Source organism: Pan paniscus, chromosome 9 (assembly GCF_029289425.2).
Source record: "Pan paniscus chromosome 9, NHGRI_mPanPan1-v2.0_pri, whole genome shotgun sequence".
Lineage (NCBI taxonomy): Eukaryota > Metazoa > Chordata > Mammalia > Primates > Hominidae > Pan > Pan paniscus.
Genome location: NC_073258.2, coordinates 79,386,865 through 79,409,491, shown reverse-complemented (window position 1 = coordinate 79,409,491; position 22,627 = coordinate 79,386,865). Strand labels below are relative to the sequence as shown.

At 39.7% G+C, this 22,627-nt stretch overlaps 1 protein-coding gene across 4 annotated transcripts in view; it reads left to right on the top strand.

Moving 5' to 3' along the window:
• The window catches only part of NARS2 (asparaginyl-tRNA synthetase 2, mitochondrial), a 138,224-nt gene that overhangs the window by 98,224 nt on the left and 17,373 nt on the right, over nt 1-22,627 (top strand). For 3 of the 4 annotated variants that reach the window (XM_003805159.5, XM_008968356.4, XM_055094730.2), the window contains exons 10-11: nt 6,702-6,768; nt 10,000-10,137. In XM_003805159.5, coding sequence (XP_003805207.1) covers nt 6,702-6,768; nt 10,000-10,137 — 205 coding nt within the window. Of the gene's footprint in view, nt 1-6,701; nt 6,769-8,479; nt 8,603-9,999; nt 10,138-22,627 lie in introns of all 4 variants that reach the window. The other variant, XM_063608692.1, reaches the window with a different exon arrangement.

Here is a 22,627-nt window from a genome sequence, read left to right as displayed (position 1 = left end):
CAATAGGTTTATCAAAAAGTGTCCAACATCACTAATCAATAAAATGCAAATTAAAACCACACTGAGATAACCACTCACACCTGTTAGAATGGCTGTTATCAAAAAGTAGAATGAGACACGTTGGCTCATGCCTGTAGTCTCAGCACTTTGGGAGGCTGAGGTGGGAGGATCACTTGAACCCAGGAGTTCAGGACCACCCTGGCCAACTTAGTGAGACCCTATCTCTACAAAAAAAAAATAAATAAATTAGCCAGGTGTGGTGACATGTGCCTGTAGTGCCAGCTACTCAGGAGACTAAGGTGGGAGGATTGCCTAAGCCCAGGAGGTTGAGTTTTCAGTGAGCTATGATCACAGACGCTGCTGCACTCCAGCCTGGGAGACAGAGCAAGACCTTGTCTCAAAAAAAAAAAAAAAAAAAAAAAAAGTCAAATGATAACAGGTGTTGGCAAAGATGTGGCGCTTGGGAACCCTTTTATAACTGTTAGTGGGAATGTAAATTAGTAGAGCTATTATGGAGGATAGTATGGGAGGTTTCTCAAAAAACCAAAAGTATATTTACCATATGATTCAGCCATCCTACCTCTGGGTACATATGCAGAACTGAAGTCAGTATGTCAAAGAGATATCTGCACTTACATGTTCTTTGCAGCACTATTCATAGTAGCCAAGATATGGAATCAACCTAAGTGTCCATCAGTAGGTGACTGGATAAAGTAAATGTGTATATATATACACAGTGGAATACTATTCAAAGGAAATCTTATTTGTGACAACATGGATCAACCTGCAAGACTTAATGCTAAGTGAAGGAAGCTAGGCACAGAAAGACAAATACTGCATGATTCACTTTGATGTGAAATGTAATAAAGTTAACACTTACAGAAGTAGTGAGTAGAATGGTAGTTACCAGTGGCCGGTGAGGGGTTCTTGAAGGGAATGGAAAGAAATTGTCCAAGGGGTACAAAGTTTCAGTTAGACCAGAGGAATAAGTTTTCAGGATTTATTGCATAACAAAGTGACCATAATTAATTGTAATGTATATCTCAAAATTGCTAAAGGAGTAGATTTTAAGTCTTCTCACTACAAAAAAAAAATGAAGCACGTGAGACGATAGATATGTTAATTACCTTGATATGTTCATTCCACAGTGTATAATACCAAAAACACATTGTATCCTGTAAATACATAAAATATTTGTCAATTAAAAATTCAAACATTTTTAAATAAATGTATATGTGTGATTATTTGATTGGTATCTACTACCTCTGTGATGTCAGAGGCTATGTTTAAATTGCTTACTCTTATACCCCCAGGACTTAGCCCAGTGCCTTTAACAGAAACTCAGTAAATACTGAGTAATTGAGTGGACAAACAAGTGACTTGAGTAACTGTGGCTGTAAAGGTATTCTTTAGGCTGGATCCTCTCCTGAGGTTTCTTATTGGCTCATATCACTATTTATTTCAGTCACTGAGGGTAGTGAACCATGATTCAGAAAACCTGGATTCTAATCCTGGCCCTACCATTTACTAGCCATTAATGAGTAAATTAATATTTTTTAACAAATATTTATTGACTGCCTAATATGAGTTAGGCACTTTGCTAGTTCTTGAGAATAATGAAAACAAACATTGATTTATTTTTTTATGGAGTTGAAAATCTAGAGAAAAAGATGAACAGTTAAATATTTATATGAATAATGTAATTACGACTATGAACTTGATTAATAGTGAATCTTTAACTTTTCTGAACTTCAGTTACCTCATCTATACAAAAATACTCTGTCTTATATTGTTGAAAGGATTTAATGACAATACTGTTAAAAGCAATATGTCAGACTAGGTAATTTGAAAACACTCTTGCTACAAAACATCTAAAAATAATACTTAAAATATTAAAAGATTCTTTTAAATACGTTGTTGAATTCACTAGAAAGTAGGAGAAGTTCCAGGTGCTAGAAATGAAGAAGGAACCAAACACCAGAGTGATATGGACAGTTGGTGTGATGCTGAGGATTCTCAGGGTATAGGGTAGGGAAGCTGGAGGGCGATTTTCCAGTTTTTGAAACCAGAGATTTTAACAGCAATGAGATGACATGAGAATAGACGTAGAAGAATGAATTAGAATCAAGATATCCCCTGAAATGCACGCACAGATATACACACAAAGCTAGAACTGGTCAAGGACTACACCCTTAATGAAAGGGCCAATTAGAAAATAAGCAAACAAACAGAAAATTGAGCTAGCCAGCATAGAGAATTTACAGAGAAGTGTAGAAGTATATCTGCTTTAGCCTGGGCTTAAGGATAGAGACAAAACAGAAATAGTCTTCACTGAGAATTTGCAGCCACAGTTGGCCCTTAAGTGAGCCTAGAGTTTGAATTTATGTTTCCTGTGTAGTTCAAGAATCTTCATGCCAGGGCATTAAAATAAAAAATTGTCTTCAGTTGGTGATAATGCTGGAGTAGCTATAGAAATCAATATAAAACCAATCTTGAAGTTTGTACCCTCAACCCAAGTGGCATGATATTCTCAAAACAAACTCTACTGAAGATAATCTCACACTCCAAATACACAGGGAAATACCTACCATGAGCAAGAACAGCAGACATAACAAACAGCATTAAATTCCCAAGAAGTTCAAAGAACAGTAATGACAATAGATTGATAAAATAGTATCTTCACATAGTTGAAAGAAAATACCTGTTACCTTAGAACTGAAATACTGGGCAGCAATAACTTGTAAAACTGGAGAGGCACGTTGATAGTTGAAATGTTAGTCCTTTTGTTGTTTGAAAGGAAGAGAGAGGAACTGGTGAACTTTAGACTTTTTGTTTTTAAGAGACAGGACCTTGCTGTGTTTTCCAGGCTGGAGGGCAGTGGTGTGATCATAGCTCACCGCAGCCTGGAACTCCTGGGCCCAAGCAATCCTCCTGCCTCAGCCTCCCGAGTAACTGAGACAACTGGTGCAGGCCACCACACCCGGCTGCTTTAGACTGTTAAGTCAGATATGCATGTTAAAATGTGCAGGGTAGCCACTGAAAGCGTAATGAGATGGTGCTGGTCTGATGACAGTGATTATTAAGTCATCAACATCAGAGGTATCAAGTTGAGAAATAGATTGTGTGGTGGTGCCCTCTCTACCACTTTGGCATCACCTTTCTGCTGTTTCATGCCTTTTAAGGCATTGGCACTGAAACTTCTGAAAATACTGGTGTAGCTGAATCTACTATTGAGTTAATCCTAAAAACAGTAAAGAGAAAAGAAAAAACGGAGATGGCGAAAGAGAAACTGTTGTCCTTTATGCAGACTGCACTGTTAATTAATGAATCTGTATAGATACCACGTGACTTGTATTCTTTTGAGTAGATTTCAGTGTATTTTTCACTACCTGTTACAGTTATTTTATATGAAAATGTGCTGTTTCAGCAACTCGTGTAGTAATGGAATTTAGCCTTTATGCAGAAATTGTATTCAGTTTATTTTACATTTCCTTTATATTATTATGGTTCTGAAAATGTAGAGTATTTACCTTTTTTATTTGCTCTTCATTTATCTTTGTGTGTGAATTTGAGGTGAAGGATGACAATAATTATCTTTGTAGTTTAGCAATTTTAACAGCTTCAGAATAATGAATTTTCTTTATTCAGCAATGAAAAATGTGAAATACGAAGGTAGTTTGATGCTGTATCATTCTCTACCACAGTGTTTTTTCCTCCTTTCCTCAAAGTACTTTGGAAACAGTTTCTGGAAAGGAGAAGAGATATTATTTTCTATACATATCAAGAAAAATACTTAATAGAGTTGATGGAAGCCATTAAGGATATCAAATGTCAGAACTGTAATTTGAACTTGAAAGTTCTGCCTCTAATGAAGGTATTGGGGAGTGGAGTGGAAGACGTGGAATAACAAGAGATATTTAGACATGAGAGTCATTTCTTAATAATGAAACAGTAACATACCAATGGTACAAAATCTTACTGCTTATTATTTTGACTGCTCTCATATTTCTCAGTGTGATTGGTAGATCATACCAAGTAATTGATATAATAGAACGATAGAATGCCTAAGCAGAAAAGAACTTTATGTGGCACATATACACCATGGAATACTATGCAGCCATAAAAAATGATGAGTTCATGTCCTTTGTAGGGACGTGGATGAAATTGGAAATCATCATTCTCAGTAAACTATCGCAAGAACAAAAAACCAAACACCGCATATTCTCACTCATAGGTGGGAATTGAACAATGAGATCACATGGACAGAGGAAGGGGAACATCACACTCTGGGGACTGTGGTGGGGTGGGGGGAGGGGGGAGGGATAGCATTGGGAGATATACCTAATGCTAGATGACGAGTTAGTGGGTGCAGCGCACCAGCATGGCTCATGTATACATATGTAACTAACCTGCACAATGTGCACATGTACCCTAAAACTTAAAGTATAATAATAAAAGAAAAAAAAGAAAAAAAAAGATAGTTCAATCTCATTTTACAAGTGCAAATACTTAATTTTTAAATGTTTGTATAATACATTACAAAAATTAATAACATGCTTTCACTACGTTGAAGTGACTTACATAGCTAGTAGTAGAATCAGATGAAGTGGTAGAATCAGTTGAGCCCGTTTTCTTTTGTTTTGATGGAACATATGAAACTCTAAGTGTTTCAGTCATTATCTTAGCCGTTAAAAGCTTATACTCTGGAGTCAGCAGATCAAGATTTACTATTTACTTACATGAGTAACCTTTGGAAAGTTATTGATCCTCTCTAACCTTCTGCTTCCCTTCTGTAAAATGCTAATTTTAAAATCGTTATTACTGCTACTACCAACACCACTACCACCACCATTATTACCTTAGAAATTACCTATTGTTATTACTAGATTTTAATTCGAATAGATTCTTAGGAAAAAACCTATCTTTCAAAACATAGCTTTAGGGGCTTTATTGTACTGTATGACACAATACAACTCTTTCTGGTTAGTTGTTATGGATATGAACTTCATTTTTGCTTCAGAGAACAAGTTTGTGCTGGATAAATTATTTTTTGAGCTCGAGGTCTTTCAGGAAGTTTGTAGATTTTTTTGTAAAAAAAAAAAAAAAAAAAATCCAAAATACTGATGCAGTATTTTACCTGTAGTTTACAAGCAACCTGACACTTTCATGTTACTGGTGGGTATAAATTGATATAAAAGAGGGCAATATCTTTGGCAAAACCTTTCAGAAAATATAAAAATTGCAAATTTTCATCTAATAATTCCACTTTTGCCTATGAAAAATTAGTGTATAATAACTATTTGTAATATTAAATAGGTATATATAGGCATGTTTTATAATAGCAAAAGATTAGAATGTGAAATATCAGGTCACTGGTTAAACTAATTATGACACATCCACAAAATAGAATATTATGTAATACAAAAAGTGAAGAATGTCTTCATATACACACAGATCTGCAAGGTATATTAGTAAAAATAGGTGTGAAAGAGTGTGTATGTTATGTATGACATCTGTAAAAAAGGAAGATTGTGTATTATTTACATTATCTGTATAAATAAAATCCTCTAGAGGGATGTTCACAATACCAATAACAGTGATTGTGTGAAAGGAAAGGAACTAGGTGTCTCTGGAACCGCAATGGAAGGGAGATGTATACTCTTATACATCTTGATTTTTTTTAAAACTATGTAGACAAGTTACCTATTCACATAGTTAAATTAAAACAAATACTTGCTTTGACTTACTTTAGGCATGAGGGTGTCTCATGGAGAGAATCAGTATTTTCCTACATAGTCTTATAATGCTTAGAATATATTACCAGGCCCTTACTATGACCTGAAAGAGTCCATGTGATCTGACTTCTGACTGCCTTTCCTATGTAATTTCCTGTGCATTCTTCCTCTTGTTCAGTATGCTCTAGTCAACGCTGACTGCCCTTTTTGTTCTGTGAACAAGCCAAACCGTTTCTCACTTCAGGTCCTTGTACTTGCTGTTCCTTTTGCCTGGAATACTCCTCCCAAGATACTTCTATGGTTCATTTCCTTACTCGGTGCACGCTTCTGTTCAGATGTCACAAACTTAGGCCTTTCTTGACCATCATATCTAAAATGGCACCCCAAACCCCCTCTGCCTTCTTATTCCACTTTATTTTTCTTCATAGCACAAATAGCTACTTGTTTATTTATCTGTCTACTGTCTCCTCACCTGCATCTCTTGCTCTCTCTCTCTCTGACACACACATGCGCGCATGCACATTGTCTCCATGAAGGCTGAGCTTTATTTTTATCTCCAGTGCCTAGAATTGTGTGTAGTGCCTAGTAGGTGCCAAGTATATGTCTGTTGGATAAATAAATGAATTAATGGTGAATTTTAGGAAAAAGTATTTTGCTGTTGTAGTCTCAGTATTTCATACCTTTTAATAGGGCATTGGCATATCATGGATTCAGAGAATAATCTTTACTTGCTTAAGTGACTAGCTTCACTGTGTATATTGCAAGTAGATGAGGAGTGAGGTTATTGAATGGTTACTTGTCTTCAGGCAGATCAGACTTTCATAGGATTAGATCAGCCTTAATTCCTGATTATTCATGACCTCACAGTGTGATATAGGAGTACGCTTTTTCTGGTTTTAAAATGAACTAGTTAACAGCAGCTCCATTGTATTGACTTTTCTCTGCTTGTATCCTGTTTTCCTCCAGCATTTCTTATACTGAAGCAGTGGAGATCTTAAAGCAAGCATCCCAGAACTTCACCTTTACCCCGGAGGTAGTATTTTGTGTGTATGTATATATGTGTGTGTGAAAATGCTTCCTTCTTGTCTTTAGCTTACTGTGTTAAGAATCTTTCAAAATCATCTTAATTCTCTTATTAGCAAAATATGGCATTTGCTCATTTGTACACAGACTTAAGATTTTGTTTGATGTTTGCTGAATCTTGTTGAGATACTTAAAACGGAATTAATTAAGAATAAAAATAAATTTTATCATTTGGAATAGCAGTGACTAAAGGGTTATAAAGGAGTCTCCCACGTTTAGGAAGATGAAAATTCTAAAAAAGAAAGATAATCATAGACTATTACTGTAGAGACCAGGTGTTGGGGCTCACGCCTATAATTCCAGCACTTTGGGAGGCCAAGGCAGGCAGATTGCTTGAGCCCCAAAGTTCAAGACCAGCCTGGGCAATACAGTGAGACCCTGTCTCTACCCCCCCCCCCCCAAAAAAAGTGAATTTTTAAAAAAAGAATATTACTGTAAAAGTCAACTAGTTCTGTGTTTTCCAAAATATATTCTGAATGACATTAAAAGATGACCAGGCTGGGTGCGGTGGCTCACACCTGTAATCCCAGCACTTTGGGGAGGCCGAGACAGGCGGATCACGAGGTCAGGACATTAAGACCATCCTGGCTAACATGGTGAAACCCCGTCTCTACTAAAAATACAAAAAATTAGCTGGGCGAGGTGGCGGGTGCCTGTAGTCCCAGCTACTCAGGAGGCTGAGGCAGGAGAATGGCATGAACCCGGGGGGCAGAGTCTGCAGTGAGCAGAGATCACCACTGCATTCCAGCCTCGGCAACAGCGAGACTCCATCTCAAAAAAAAAAAAAAAAAAGATGACCAACAAAAGAAGTTATATTATCAAATAAGTTTAGGCAACATAACTAAACAGGTGTGTTTTTCTTTTTCTTTTTTTTTTTTTTTTTTTTCAGATTTAGTGCTTGCAGAAACAGGTTTGTTTTTCAGTTGAACTTTACAGAGCCTTTTAGTTTGTGAGCCACTCTGGAAAATACTGGGTTTTTTTTGTTTGTTTTGCTTTTAAAGAACTTTATATTTAAGAGATGGAGGTCTCGTTATGATGCCTGAGCTCATCTTGAACTCCTAGGCTCAAGGGATCCGCCACTTCAGCCTGCCAAGTAACTGGGACTAGAGGAGCATGCCTCAGTACCCAGCCAAGAATTCTTTGTTTTTTTTTTTTCCAATACTTATTTGATAAACAAAGATTGTATAGGCCGGGTGTGGTAGTTCACACCTGTAATCCCAACACTTTAAGAGGCCAAGGTAGGATTGCTTGAGCCCAGGAGTTTAAAATTGCAGTGAGCCATGATCGACTACAGCCCTCCAGCCTAGGTGACAGAGAAAGACCTTGTCTCTAAGAACAACAACAAAAGAAGATTGTATATATTCAGGGTATACGACATGATGATTTGATACATGTATACATTGTGTAACAGATTATCATAATCAAATTAGTTAACACATCTGTCATTACCCACACTGTACATTAGATCCCCAGAACTTGTTCATCTTATAACTGAAAGTGTATACACTTTGACAAATATCACCTCATTTGCCCCATTCCCAGACCCCTGACAACCACTGTACAACTCTCTCTTTCTGTGAAGGAACTCCTTTGTTTATTTTTTATTGTATTTAATTTATTAATTTATTAATTAGTTAATTTATTTGTTTATTTTTTGAAAGACAGGATCTCTCTGTGTTGCCGAGGCTGGAGTGCAGTGGTGCAAACATGGCTCACTGCAGATTCCGCCTCCCAGGCTCTCATCATTCCTCCCAACTCAGTCTCCCAACTGTCTGGGACTACAGGTGCATGCCACCAGGTCTGGCTGATTTTTTTATTTTTTGTAGAGACAGGGTTATGTTGCCTAGGCTAGTCTCGGGCTTCTGTGCTCAAGCACTCCTCGGCTTCCCAAGGTGCTGGGATTAAAGGCATGAGCCACCATGCCTGGCCAGAGCTTTTTTATTTTATTGGCAATGATATAGGTCCAGAGAGACCACATGGTCTGTCAATGGACATATGTATAATGTTGGAGGCAAAACTCTTTTCCTATTCCAGTTATTTTTTCCTATAACTAAGATACTGCCAAACAAGTGGTAGTAATAAGATAATGTTAACCTTTGTGTTTAAACTCTTCCTTGTACCGGTTCAATCCCAATTAAGTCAGATCTTTATGTATTACAAAAGTAACCTCTGTTTGTTATATTTATGATCAATTCTTTGTGTAAGTTTTCATTTCTTTTTCTCCTACCCTGGAAGCTTCATGAAGTCAGGGATTATAACTTTTTCTTACCACTATATCCAGTATATCATATGGTACCTGGAATTTAATAGGCACATTAGTATTTGCTTAATAAATATATTGAACAGAGTTAATAAATATTCATCAAAGAGCATCTCATACATGAGTTGACTCTTTTTATTTAAAAAGAAGTCACCGGCCATCACTGTGGCTCACACCTGTAATCCCAGCACTTTGGGAGGCCAAGGTGGGCAGATCACGAAATCAGGAGTTCAGGACCAGCCTGGCCAACGTAGTGAAACCCCATCTCTACTGAAAATACAAAAAAAATAGCCGGGCATGGTGGCGGGCACCTGAAGTCCCAGTTACTTGGGAGGCTGAGGCAGGAGAATCACTTGAACCCGGGAGACAGAGGTTGCAGTGAGCCGAGATTGCACCACTGCACTCTAGCCTGGGCGACACAGCCAGACTCTGTCTCAAAAAAAACAAAAGTCACCAAGAGAAGTCATTTAGCCAAAGATAGGCTCAATATTAGGAATATTATCTTCTATCATTTAATTTCCTGAGACTTAGGAACAATAACGTGGAAGAAGCTCTAGGCACTATTAAAAATTGTGATTCTGAAGTCAGGTTTTTTTTTTTATCTCCTTGTAAAGTAGACTTTGTTTTCCTGCAGGTGCTGTATTATCTGCTCCTGGGGGGTGGGGGTGGGGGAGCAGTGGGGACACAGTAAGCATAGTGTCTATCTACTGGCCTCAGCTTTCATCTTTCCAGGCCTGTAGGTGTTCTTGTTAACAAATATCTCTCTCTGGTTTAGTCAGCTGTGTAACCTTAGCAGCTAGCTCCACACATGGAGCCTCAGGAAGATGAAGCCCTTAGAATTGATGCAGGTTATTTTCAGGTGCTTAATTGTATATTTCACCTCTGTCTCCTCTTTTGGTCATTTCTTTCTTCTCATTACAGTGGGGTGCTGACCTACGGACTGAACATGAAAAGTACCTGGTGAAGCACTGTGGCAACATACCTGTCTTCGTTATTAATTATCCATTAACACTCAAGCCTTTCTACATGAGGGATAATGAAGATGGCCCTCAGCACACGGTAAGAAGAGATACTAAATAAATTGGGGTTAGTCCTCTTAGGTTGGGTTTTTCATTTAGCCTTTGTGATCTTTTCTTAAATGTCATCTATCACTCTGTCTCTTAAAATGATAACGTTTTTCAAAGACATCTCTTAAAAATTTTTCCCAAAGAAGATCCCAGTGTTCTATAAACGTACTTCCTCATTTCTGTCACAAGTTTTTCTTCTTAGTTTAGCAGGTGCAAATCTGGGTTTTCTTTGTTTCGTTTTGTTATGTTTCATTTTGTTTTGTTTTGTTTTGTAATGACTGAGAGGAAGTGGCCTAGAACACTGTATGGCTATACCAAGCTTGTTAGTCTGTGGTGAAGTACTGGTTAGAAGACTCCTAGGAGGGAAGGCATACTGGGCAAGAGATGAGAGCAGTGGCACTGAGAGGTGACAGCGTGCTGGTAGCCCTCACAGCCCTCTCTCGCTCTCGGCGCCTCCTCGGCCTTGGCGCCCACTTTGGCGGCACTTGAGGAGCCCTTCAGCCTGCCACTGCGCTGTGGGAGCCCCTTTCTGGGCTGGCCAAGGCCGGAGCCGGCTCCCTCAGCTTGCGGGGTGGTGTGGAGGGAGAGGCATGGGCAGGAACCAGGGCTGCCTGCGGTGCTTGCGGGCCAGTGCGAGTTCCAGGTGGGCGTGGGCTTGGCGGGCCCCACCTGCCCCGGGCAGTGAGGGGCTTAGCACCTGGGCCAGCAGCAGCTGTGCTCAATTTCCTGCCAGGCCTTAGCTGCCTTCCCGCGGGGCAGGGCTCGGGACCTGCAGCCCCCCATGCCTGAGCCTCCCCACCCCTCCGTGGGCTCCTGTGTCGCTGAAGCCTCCCTGACGAGCGCCGCCCCCTGCTCCACGGCGCCCAGTCCCATTGACCACCCAAGGGCTGAGGAGTGCGGGCGCATGGCGCGAGACTGGCAGGCAGCTCCACCTGCAGCCCCAGTGTGGGATCCACTGGGTGAAGCCAGCTGGGCTCCTGAGTCTGGTGGGGACGTGGAGAACCTTTATGTCTAGCTAAGAGATTGTAAATACACCAATCGGCACTCTGTATCTAGCTCAAGGTTTGTAAACACACCAAACAGCACCCTCTGTCTAGCTCAGGGTTTGTGAATGCACCAGTGGGCACTCTGTTTCTAGCTACTCTGATGGGGACTTGGAGAACCTTTATGTCTAGCTAAGGGATTGTAAATACACCAATCAGCACTCTATCTAGCTCAAGGTTTGAAAACACACCAATCAGCACCCTGTGTCTAGCTCAGGGTTGTGAATGCACCAGTGGACACTGTCTAGCTACTCTGGTGGGGACTTGGAGAACCTTTGTGTGGACACTCTGTATCTAGCTAATCTGGTGGGCACGTGGAGAACCTTTGTGTCTAGCTCAGGGACTGTAAATGTACCAATCAGTGCCCTGTCAAAACAGACCACTCTGCTCTACCAATCAGCAGGATGTGGGTGGGGCCAGATAAGAGAATAAAAGCAGGCTGCCCGAGCCAGCAGTGGCAACCCGCTTGGGTCCCCTTCCACACTGTGGAAGCTTTGTTTTTTCGCTCTTTGCAATAAATCTTGCTACTGCTCACTCTGGGTCCACACTGCCTTTATGAGCTGTAACACTCACCGCGAAGATCTGCAGCTTCACTCCTGAAGCCAGCGAGACCACGAGCCCACCGGGAGGAATGAAGAACTCCAGACGCGCCGCCTTAAGAGCTGTTAACACTCACTGCGAAGGTCTGCAGCTTCACTCCTGAGCCAGCCAGACCACGAACCCACCAGAAGGAAGAAACTCCAAACACATCTGAACATCAGAAGGAACAAACTCCGGACGCGCCGCCTTTAAGAACTGTAACACTCTCCGTGAGGGTCCGCGGCTTCATTGTTGAAGTCAGTGAGACCAAGAACCCACCAATTCCGGACACTGCACAGTCAGGCAAAGGAAAAGCTGGCTTGGCAGAGCAGGAGGAGGCTTAGACTGCTTTGGTTTGGACTATCAAATAGAAATAGTGAGGGGAGGGCTACGAAGGGATACAGGCAGTCTAGGCAGATTTTCCCTGTCTCAGCTCTTGTCTGACCGTCTCTTCTCTGTCTGCCTGTTTTGTCTCTCTCATCCCTTTACCGTTTCTTGTCCTGTGGTTTTTTTTTTTTTTTTTTTTTTTTTTTTTTTTTTTTACCTTAACTATAGTTGTCTTTTTTTGAGATAGAATTTCACTCTTGTCACCCAGGCTGGGGTGCAATGGCGTGATCTCAGCTCACTGCAACCTCTGCCTCCCAGGTTCAAGTGATTTTCCTGCCTCGGCCTCCCAAGTAGCTGGGATTATAGGCGTGTGCCGCCACACCCATCAGATTTTTGTATTTTTAGTAGAGACAGGGTTTCACCATGTTGGCCAGGCTGGTCTTAAACTCCTGACCTCAGGTAGTCTGCCCTCCTCAGCCTCCCAAAGTGCTTGGATTACAGGCGTGAGCCACTGCACCTGGCCTGCCTTTTTTATTCTTTTGGTTTTTACAAAATTAGCTATAACATGCCAGGTATAGTGGCTCACGTTTGTAATCCCAGCACTTTGGTAGTCCAAGGTGGGAAAATTGCTTGAGACCAGGAATTCAAGACCAGCCTGTTGAACATAGGAAGACCCTATCTCAACAAAAAATAAATTAGCCAGGTGTAGTGGTGTGCACCTGTAGTCTATCTACTCAAGAGGCTGAGGTGAGAGAATTACTCGAGCCTAGGAACTCGAGGCTTCAGTGAGCCATAATGGTGTCACTGTGCTCCAGCCTGGGCGACAGAGGGAGCCCCCTATCTGAAAAACAAATAATTAAATTTTAAAGTTGGCAATAATATAAAGTAAGAATATATTTTACTTTTCTAAATATTTATTGAATAGTTATATACGTAATATTATTAGTTGTAAAAGTCTATGAGACAGATTATATTGATTTCAAAATAGGCCCCAAAACTACACTTTACTGTCTGATGCTTTTCACTTATTTGTGGATAAATATACAAAAATGTAGATTAGGGCCCACTAGTAAACAGAATGTCCCTGTCAGGTATACAGGGTTATCTGTTTGACTGTATTTCCTGTTTTTTCATTTAGTATTAATACAGCTGTATTAGCCACCATTTACTAGATGCTTAGGAATCAAGCACTACCATCTCATCTCTAAATCCAGAAACAACTTTGCTTAGAAGCTTGTTTCCCCATTTTATAAATGAAAAACTGGAGTGCAGAGATAGATTGCATTTCCAAAGCTACGTAGATAGTAAGTAGTTAGTATTCACACCTGATTCTCTTTAGCTTTAAAGTGTATTTCTAAAATATATATATTTTTTTCTAGACTGCAGATTGTTTTATAAAGTCTGTGTTTTTTTCCACTTCTTCCAACTGCCTAAAAATCACAAATAATATAAAATTACTTTTTAGCCATTTATTTTACTCACCTCACCTTTCACACAAAATCATCCAAAACTAGTGAGCAACATAATTGATTTATGATTCTTATATTCTCTTTTTTCTACCAACCCTCTAGTGTAATTGGCCCCCAGGTTGCCAGCAAAAAGGAGACATTAGGACCTAGATTATCTAGTCCTACATAATTTAGTATTGAGCCTATATTACAAAACAGAAGACTATATCTGTTGGCTTTTTTTCATCACTCCAGCCCATTCCAATTCCACCTCCCCCTCCAACACACACACCATGTGTTTTTCTCATTTAATTTCCCTAGATTAAGCATCTTTCAGTCACTCAATTTTGTACTTAAGTACTCTGCTTAAGAATTTTCTTCTCTATAAAGATTTTTCTGGGTTACCCAGCTACTTTGAGCCTTCCTTTTTTGGATTTTTGTTGCATTTAAAGAATTAGCGAAACTATAGCATTGTGTCTATATTCTGTAATCTCTTAATGAGTTTTGCTTTCTTTCTTTTCTTTTTCTTAAAAGACGGAATCTCGCTCTGTCTTCCAGGCTGGAGTGCAATGGCACGATCTTGGCTCATTGCACCCTCTATCTCCCGGGTTCAAGCAATTCTCCTGCCTCAGCCTCCCGAGTAGCTGGGACTACAGACGCATGCCACCACACCTGGCTAATTTTTTTTTTTTTTTTTTTTTTTTTTTTTTTTAAGTGGGTACGGGATTTCACAGTGTTGCCCAGGCTGGTCTCAAACTGAGCTCAGGCAGTCCATCCGCCTCAGCCTCCTAAAGTGTTTGGATTACAGGCATGAAAGTTTGCTTTCCTAAACAAAACTTAACAACTTTAGGATGGGTACTGAATTTTTTTTTTTTTTTTTTTTACCAGCACAGCATCTCCCACTCATTCTATACTCCTACTTCTTTGTAGTTTCCACCCCTATCACACCATTGAAGTAGCTCTTGTTAGGATCAGTAATGATCTTCATGTTATTAAATCCAGCAGACTTTTAAGTCTTTATTTTACTTGGCTGGTCAGTGCTAATCAGCACTATTAATGACTTTTTTATTCTTATAACCCTCTCCTCCCTTGACTTTTGTGACATCACATTATCCCTGTTTTTCTCCTTTCTCAGCATTTATTCTTTCTTAGTCTCCTGTACAGATTTATCCATTTCTATCTATTCATCAGGTGTTGGAATTCCTCAAGGCCCAGTCCTTGGTGGTCTTTATTTTCCTCATGTTATTTCATCTGTATCTATTGCTTACTGTTTATTCTCTCAGAAGTTTTTATTTCTAATCCAGACTTCTTCTCTGAGCTCTAGACTCATATACATTCGTCCCTCAGTATCCTCAGGGATTGGTTCCAGGACACCCTACCCACTAGCCCCCTCTCAGATAGCAAAATTCGAGGATACTAATGAGCCCCTTATGTAAAATGACGTAGTATGCGTATCACCTATGCACATCCTCCTGTATACTTTAAATAATTTATAGGTTACTTATAATACCTAATACAATGTAAATGCTGTGTAAATAGTTGTTATGCTGTATTGTTTAGGGAAATAATGGCAAGAAAAAAATCTGTACGTGTTAGTTACAGATACAACCATGTATTTGTTTTTCCTGAATATTTTAAATCTGCTGTTGGTTGAATCCACAAATGCAGAACCTCTGAATACAGAGGGCTGACTCATTGACTGCCTCATTGACTGCCATTTACATATCTCAAAGGCATCTCAAACACAACACATCCAAAATTGAACCTATGATTTCTTCTCTCCTCCCAGCAAATTTGATCTTCTTTCAATATTCTGTATTCATCTAATTGTACATGCCAGATACCTGAGTCATCTCAGAAGTCTTCCTTTCTCATTTCCTCCATTGACTAAGTTCTGTCACTTTTGCGCTCCTAAATATCTCTCACATCCATTCATTTCTCTTCATTTCCTCTTTTACCTTTTCAGATTAAGATACTGCCTAGACTAATAGCCTCCTAACTGATCTTCATATATCCATTCTTTCCTCTTCTGAATCAGTTCTCCCATTTTAGTGTGAGTTTTTATAAAATGTAAATCCTGGCTGGGCACAGTTGCTCATGCCTGTAATCCCTGCACTTTGGGAGCCTGAGGTGCACAGATCACTTGATCCCAGGAGTTCCAGACCAGCCTGGACAGCATAATGAGACTCCATCTCCATTAAAAAAAAAAAAAAAATTAACCCAATCATGTTGTCACTCTTCTTAAAGCCATTCAGTGGCCTCCCTTTGCTCCTAGGATAAAAGCCAAAATCCTTTATGTCGCCTACAATGCCTAGTAGAATGTGGCTGTGTCTCCTTCTCTAGTCTGTTGTACTGTGGGACTCCACTTTGTTCTCTCCTATCACCACCCTTCTTCTGTGTCTTCAGACGTGCAGTTCTTTCTCTCACCTCAGACTCTGCATATATTATTCCTTCAATCTAGAACAGTCTTCTTCATCTAAATAATTTTGCTTACTGATATTTATACTCAATCACCATTTCCTCAGAGAAACCTTTCTTGACCCTCTAGTCTGAGTCAGAGGCCCCTGTTAGATGCTGCAGTCGTACCATGTTAAGTTTCACACCCAGAGATACTAACTCTTAATCCATCATAACCTTTAACAGTTGTAATTTTACATCTATGTGCATGACTATTTAATTAATGACACTTTCCTCTATGTCAAAAGACATGAGGACTTCCATATTAGTCCATTGTCATGCTGCTGATAAAGACATACACAAGACGGGAAAGAAAAAGAGGTTTAATGGACTCACAGTTCCACATGGCTGGGGAGGCCTCACAGTCATGGCAGAAAGTGAAAGGCACTTCTTACATGGCAGCAGCAAGAGAGAATGAGAGAGAAGCGAAAGCGGAAACCCCTCATAAAACCATCAGATCGGCTGGGCGCGGTGGCTCACTCCTGTAATCCCAGCACTTTGGGAGGCCGAGGCGGGTGGATCACCTGAGGCAGGGGATTCAAGACCAGCCTGACCAACATGGAGAAACCCCGTCTCTACTAAAAATACAAAATTAGCTGGGCGTGGTGGTACACACCTGTAATCCCAGCTACTTGGGAGGCTTAGGCAGGAGAATCGCTTGAACCCGGGAGGCAGAGGTTGCAGTGAGCCGAGATTGCATCATTGTACTCCAGCCTGGGCAACAAGAGCAAAATTCTGTCTCAATTTAAAAAAAAAAAAAAAAAAAAAACAACGACAAAAAAAACCACCATCAGATCATCAGATTGACCGGCGCCATGGCTCATGCTTGTAATCCCAGCACTTTGGGAGGTCAAGGCTGGTGGATCACCTGAGGTCAGGAGTTCGAGACCAGCCTGACCAACAAGGTGAAACCCCGTCTTTACTAAAAATACAAAAAGTAGCCAGGCATGGTGGCAGGCACCTGTAGTCCCAGCTCGGGAGGCTGAGACAGGAGAATTGCTTGAACCCAGTAGGCAGAGTTGCAGTAAGCTGAGATCACACCACTGCAGTCCAGCCTGGGCAACAGAGCGAGACTCCATCTCAAAAAAAAAAAAAAAAAAAAAAAACCCACCGTCAGATCTCCTTAGACTTACTACCACAAGAACAGTATGGGGAAAATATCCCCATGATTCAGTTATCTCCCACAACAAGTGGGAATTATGGAAGTACAATTCAAGATGAGATTTGGGTGGGGACACCCAGCAAAACCGTATCAACTTCTTTTTCATTCATCAGTATATTCCTAGTGTAATGCCTGGGACGTGGTGGACACCTAGTATCCGTGTGGTGGATGGATGAATGGATTAATGAATCAAATCCAACAAAGTTTAAGACACACTGTCGACGAGTAGTGAGTTGATCTGCTGTGAATTTGCTGGGAAGCTAAAAAGCATCTTTAATTTTGTGAGTGGTAGCAACATGGCATAAAGGAAAGTAGTGGCTATAGAGTTAGACACTCTTGGGTTCAAGTCCCCACCTCTGTGTATTATAAACTATGTGATTTTACATATGCCACCTAATCTCTTTGTGTCTTAACTTCCTGATCTGTAAAAGTGAGACCATAATATATTATGGAGTTGTGAGGATTAAATCAAGTAATATAAGAAAAGTAGATAGCTGTGTTTTAGGAAGTAGGTAGTCAATAAGTATGAAGTTGTCTCTTCCTACTTTCTAAATTTTAATAAAATTTTTCCCCTTTCATGTTTAGATGACATGTAATAATTGTATGTATTTATGGAATATAGAATGGTATTTTGGTGTATGTATATAATACTGATCAAATTAGGGTAATTAGCATATTCGTCACCTCAAACATTTTTCATTTCTTTGTGTTGTGAACATTCAAAATCCTCTCATCCACCTTTTTGAAAATATACAATAAATTGTAGTTAACCGTATTCACCCTATATTGCTGCAGAATACCAGCACTCATTCCTCCTATCTAGCTATAATTTTGTATCTACTAACCAACCTCTCCCCACCCTTCCAAGCCCCTGATACACACTGTTCTACTATTTCCCATGAGCTCAAAAAATGTTTTATTCCCACATATGAATGAGAACATGCAATATTTATCTGTGCCTGACTTTAAATTTTGATAAAATCTTATGATAAAGTACAGTGTGTGTGTGTGTGTGTGTGTGTTGTTACATAATAACATAAGATTTCTGAAAAGGTAGTTCTCTCATAGATCGCACTCACAAGTATCTTACCTTCAGCAGTACTGGGAAACCTTCATTATGACACAGTCTCTCTAGTAATGTGGTCTCACACCCTAAAGGCGTTACACTGGGACTTTAACATACTTCCATAATTTATGCAGTACTAGAGTATATAGCTTCTCAGAGCTAAACTATTCAAATATAATTTATTTAAACTGGTTACATTAGCCATAGAGAATAACATTGGTACATTAGCAATGTACATTTCTTTTCAATCCATTTGTATGAAGTGCCTGCTTCTATCCCTCATTTGTTGTTTTCTGGTGAAGGAAGAAGCTTTGGGCCAGATGACTAAATTCTGTTTCTTTTAGTAGGGCTGTAATAACTGGCTGTAAGTTCGCAAGAGTTCCTGTAATGGATGCAGTGCAGTCTTGAAAAAAATAAGACAGGTGTGTTTCATAGGTGCCTTCTTTAGGGAACCAAAAGAGAAGGATGGGGAAATATCTAATCTACACTTGTAACTTTTGGCCAGAGGGTAATAAATAGTAAAATGGTATGTTTTTACAGTTATAATTTATCTTCCTTTCTCCCCGCCTCTCAGTAGAAATGAAGGTATGCGCTGTGGTGTACTGAAAAGTACACAGGATGCAGAGTGGTTCTGGGTTTGAAATCTAGATACCTTACTAGTTACCTGTGTCACCTCAGGCAAGTCTCTGTGATCTTTCAGCCTCAATTTCTCCCTCTGTATAATCAGAGAATTGGATTAAGTGACCTCTAAAGTATTACCTCTCTAAGATTCTCTGATTTCCTGTAGCTTAAGTTTTTCTTCATTTGCATGGATAAGACTAACTTATAAATTACTGAGCATATTTGATCATTTGAAAGGGACAGATCATGGGAAAATGAATCTAAGCAAACATGCAAAATGCCATATGCCTCTGAGGCTGGTCTCCAGGTAAGTCCCTCAAAGCCAGGTGGCAGATGTTCAGCTGGGGGAGTGGCTTCACAGAGAAGAATAGTCTTTTATTCTACACATGTGTAATTAGGAAAAAGTGACTGCCCCTCAGTCCTTGATGAGATGCCACAATCACCAGGTAGTGTTCTAATTTTCAAAATTATATCAGTATTACTTAGCAAACCAGAGAAAGGTAAGCATTAGTGGGCATTCAATAAAGTACATACTGTGAAGTCAACTCAGAAAGGAGAATACTCAGCCAAGGGGTGTGCAATAAATTTCCCAGAGCTGTGGCTAATTAACCAACCTGCATCAAAATAGCTCGAGCCACAAACCAACAGAAATAGTGATGAAGGGAATTGCCAATTTTCCCCATATCTAGGACTAAAGAGAATCCTAGAAATTTTTGTCAAAATTGAAAGTATCCATTTCAGTCTGTCTTAAAATACTTTGAGATTCTTTATCATGACATTTTATATTAATACTTTGAATTGTAGAGTTAGGGAACATAGGGAAGAGAAATCCTTTTATGTGTGTGATACAGACTTCTCAGGTTTTGTTACCAAACTGTTTCTCCCATTTCAGTCTTCCCAGTGTTTTAATTGAACAAGTTTGGTTAAAGCAACTGAGATAAAAGTGAACGTAAATGCCTCCAAAGTCTTTTGGTAGAGTAAGAGTGTCGAGGAATCTTCATTATTAAGAGTAGCAAGGAAAAGACATTTAGGGAGTTGAGAAATTATTTATATTGTCTTACTTAACTAAATAAGATTAACTTTGTAAGATTAGAGAAGAGATTACTTAAAACATGGTAGACAGAGGAAAATGGAAGAAAAGATTAACAAAGATTAAATTTTTGACGTTCCAAGTTGACATCTATTATTGAGTACCCATGTGGCAAGCATAACGTTAAAACATTCAAAAGAGAAAACAATAATGTTTATCGAGTATGTGCCAATAATTAACTTTTATCCCTTTCTTACAGATGAGGCTGCTACCTCTCAGTGCAGCAGTATAGTCACTCATGCAAAATCACACCGCTAGCAGGTATTGAAGCTAGGCTGTAAAGGCAGAAATACAGCATATATGGCAGCTTCATTAGAATCCTGATCTTTCTGGGAGTGAAGAGTTTGTGTGGGGTGGCAGGAAGAGCTATGGACTTAGAGCCAGGAGACTTGGGTTTTGTTCCTGGATATACCACTTGATCTTTCTTGTCCTCAGTATTCTCAGGGGATCATAGTCAATCTCTGGTGATAGAGGTCAGGAAAGAGGTTACTTTTGGTAGGGGTAGTAACTAAAAGAAGACCTTAGGAGGACTTTTTTGGGGTACTGCTATTGTTCAGTTTATTGATCCGTATGGTGCTTCATGGTGTGTTTGTGAAAATTTATAGAACTGTATACTAGTTATTTGTGTACTTTTTACACATATTTTATACTTTAAGTTTACTTTAAAAGGGAATTACACACTTGTATCATCACAGGTTGTGGAAATCAGATGAACAAATGTTTTTAAAATTGCTTTAAAAATTAAAATTCTATGCTATAAAAATAATGGAGTAAGGAATTATTGGGTGATAAAGATGGCTAGACAAGATAGGAACAATTATGGAGAGATTGGAGTGTTACAGATAGCTTGGGCTTTATCCAGTAAAAAACAGAGAGGCATTGTATGTATTCTAAGATACTGGCAAGATGAAAAAATTAACCTGACATACAGAATGGATTGGGGAAGGGGGGAATTAAAGACACATAAGATAATTATGGGACTTTTGCTTATAATCTCAACAGTGAAAATGGAGAGAAAGAAATGAAACTAAAACATTCTGAAGGAATAAACAGTGGTCTGTGTGTTAGTCCATTTTACTAAAATAGAGTTGCTCTAAGTTGCTATAAAAAAATACCTGAGACTGGCTGGGCACGGTGGCTCATGCTTGTGATCCCAGCACTTTGGGAGGCCAAGGCAGGCAAATCACAAGGTCAGGAGTTCGAGACCAGCCTGGCCAACATGGTGAAACCTGTCTCTACTAAAAATACGAAAAATTAGCTGAGCGTAGTGGCAGGTGCCTATAATCCCAGCTACATGGGAGGCTGAGGCAAGAGAATCGCTTGAACCCGGGAGGTGGAGGTTGCAGTGAGCCGAGATCACGCCACTGCACTCCAGCCCAGGTGACAGAATGAGGCTACATTTAAAAAAAAAAACACCTGAGACTTGGTAATTTATAAAACAAAGAGTTTTATTTGGCTCGTGGTTCTGCAGACTGTACAAGAATGGCATCAACTTCTCAGCTTCTGGTGTGGCCTCAGGAAGCTTTTACTCATGACAAAAAGGCAAAGAGGGAACAGGCATGTCACACAGCAAAACAGAGAGCAAGAAAGAAGGGAAGCGATGTCAGTCTGTTTTAAACAACCAGTTCTCATGTGAACTAATAGAGCAAGAAGCCATTACCATGGGAATGGCACAACGCCATTCATGAGGAGGCCACCCCCATGGTCCAACACCTGCCCCTAGGCCCCACCTCCAATACTGGAGGGTCACATTTCAACGTGAAATTGGGAGGGCACAAATATCCAAACCATATCAGTCTGTGAAATAAACTAGAAAGAAAAGATAAGGAAGAGAGAGGAGTCACAAGTCATTCCCATAGGTCATACTTTAATTATAAAAAGTAGAGTGGTGCCGTTTACTGAAATGTTGTCCTCTCTCAAGTGGAGGAACTCATAAGTGAACCTTTGTGGAGTTCTCAACTGATGTTTTCTTCTGGTTCACTTGAAATTTAGAGCTCACTAAGGAAGGAAGAAATGTGGTAAAACAGTCTTGACCATGAGGGAAAGGGAATACATGTTTGGGAGCAAGGTAAGAATTTCATTCCTTTGAAGCCATTAGTAGTATCTTTGCAAAATGTTAGACTTTTGCCTCTTTCAGACAGCAGCAGTAGTAAAACTGGCTAGCCATTATAGTAGCCAAAGTCCATTTTCAGTCATTGTTGCCTGCAGCCCATCTGCATCTCTTCACCATCACATCTGGAAAGCCCTCTTTCCTAATTGTACCTAGTTTGTTTTTAGGGCCAAAATACTGTGTATTTCAGCAGTTACAGCAAAAACCACAAACATGTTTCCTATGGTTTGTGGAACATTCTTTTTCTTCTGATAGTAGTGTGTAACCTTGCCCCATTGTTGGTAACAGCCTGTGAGAAACTGAATAAGGAGGCGTTCAATTTGTGGTTTTCATCAATATTTAAAAATACTGAGATAGGTGAGAAGAGAGGTGGCAGAGGAAGGGCCATTAAACTTTTTCCCTCTTTCAGCTTTAGCATGGACAAGGTTATGTATTGTAAGCCTTGTTCCTATCTAGCCTATGTTTTTTTTTTAATTCAGGGTCTGAGTTTTATTTTCAGTGCATTGATTGGAATCAAAGAGTCAGAAGGGAGTGTCATAAATAGAAATCAGGGTTTGTTCAGCTTGAATACCAACACAA